Source organism: Aplysia californica, unplaced genomic scaffold (assembly GCF_000002075.1).
Source record: "Aplysia californica isolate F4 #8 unplaced genomic scaffold, AplCal3.0 scaffold00107, whole genome shotgun sequence".
In the NCBI taxonomy this organism is placed as follows: Eukaryota; Metazoa; Mollusca; class Gastropoda; order Aplysiida; family Aplysiidae; genus Aplysia; species Aplysia californica.
This window is the reverse complement of record NW_004797377.1, coordinates 1,221,469-1,222,871: the sequence shown is the minus strand read 5'-3', so window position 1 is coordinate 1,222,871 and position 1,403 is coordinate 1,221,469. Positions and strand designations below refer to the sequence as shown.

At 45.0% G+C, this 1,403-nt stretch overlaps 1 protein-coding gene across 2 annotated transcripts in view; it reads right to left on the bottom strand.

The window, feature by feature from the left end:
- Positions 1-1,326, bottom strand: part of LOC101847482 (R-spondin-2) — a gene marked incomplete at its 5' end in the record, with an annotated part of 7,578 nt that extends 6,252 nt beyond the window's left edge. For both annotated transcript variants that reach the window (XM_013080958.1, XM_013080957.2), the window contains 2 exon segments: positions 326-432; positions 1,177-1,326. In XM_013080958.1, the coding sequence (XP_012936412.1) occupies positions 326-432; positions 1,177-1,326 (257 nt within the window).
- Positions 1,327-1,403: the final 77 nt, after the last annotated feature.

The window sequence follows — 1,403 nt, the reverse complement described above, 5'->3', positions numbered from 1 at the left end:
AGGTGGGAAGAGGGGGAGGGGGGGGATGGTATAAAAGGGTGTGGAAGAAAGAGAAAAAAAAGTTCGTTATTAATAAACCCATAGTTCCAGTATTGAAGGACGATCCCAATACGTTAATCCTTTATTTACTAAGCCATGTGTCAGTGATAAGTGCCAGTGCCCCATGTATCTACAGCAACTGTCATAATGGTCAGTCGACTACAGTAGGTACAAATACAGATTTTATCATTTCACTATTCTCTTGCCCATTTTGTCACATGGCAAAGCCAAGTGCCAGTGGCAAATCTAGAAACCTGTCAGTGCCAAGTGTCAGAGTCACACGTACCTGCAGTATCTGCCGTGTCCGCGTCTGCACCCCCCACTTGTAGCCACACGTCTGACCATTGCGCGTGCACACTGACCACGGAGACCAGGCGCCCGGGAGACAGTCCACTGAAACACACACACGCAAAGACACACTCATACACACGTCGTTAGATTCTTCTTCTTCGAGGGCCAGATACAAAACAGACTTCGGCGGTCATGGCCGGCTACTCGTTTCTCTACTACGTTGCTCTAACCCCCCCCCCCCTTTCCCCCTTTTCCCAGAATAAAAAAAACAAAAACAAAAAATACAAACAACAAAACAAAACAACAAAACAAAACAACTACCAACTGGAGTACAACCAGTTATGAATTTCATTGAGCGTAAAAGAACCAAATGATTTGGACATCTAACCAGAACCAACCAGTAGCAAGAGCTTATCACACTCGTGAATCTTTCTTCAAATCAAGAGGAAGACCAAAGAAAGACCTGGCTGGCTGGTGTTAAAACAGGAACAAGAATAACATGCTATGCCAGTCACAGACGCCACACACCTAGCTCAGGACTGAGACTTGCACCTTCCCTCGACATCCTAAGGATACCGGAGAAAGGAAAAATGGAAAACTTAAAGTATTTGTCAAAACATCGAAGGATGCCATTTGGCAATTTGCTGTCCTCAACAGGTAACCACAATTCGACGCTGTTCAGAACTGACGCATACACTGAAACGTTTTCTTTTTTAAAAATCTTTTTAAAGTAACTGATATCTGGTTGCCCCACAAAGACAAAATTTTAGCTCATACAAGGACATGGGGGGACGGGGGGGGGGGAACAAATGAGGAGAAAAAGCCAATAAGATCATCTCAACTCACCCTTCTCCTTGCACTCGCGTGTAAAGTTGGCGTAGTACAAGCCTCTTGGACACTCCTCAATACACTGGCCCTCGCTGGCCAGGTAAGGCTCCTCGCACAAAGTGCAGAAATGTCGGCTAAAACAGCTGTGGCAATGGTCGATGTGGCATTCTAGGAAGGACGGTGAGAAATAGATTCCAAATTCAGTATTAACTGTATTAATTTTTTTAGGGTTGGTGGGAAAAGGC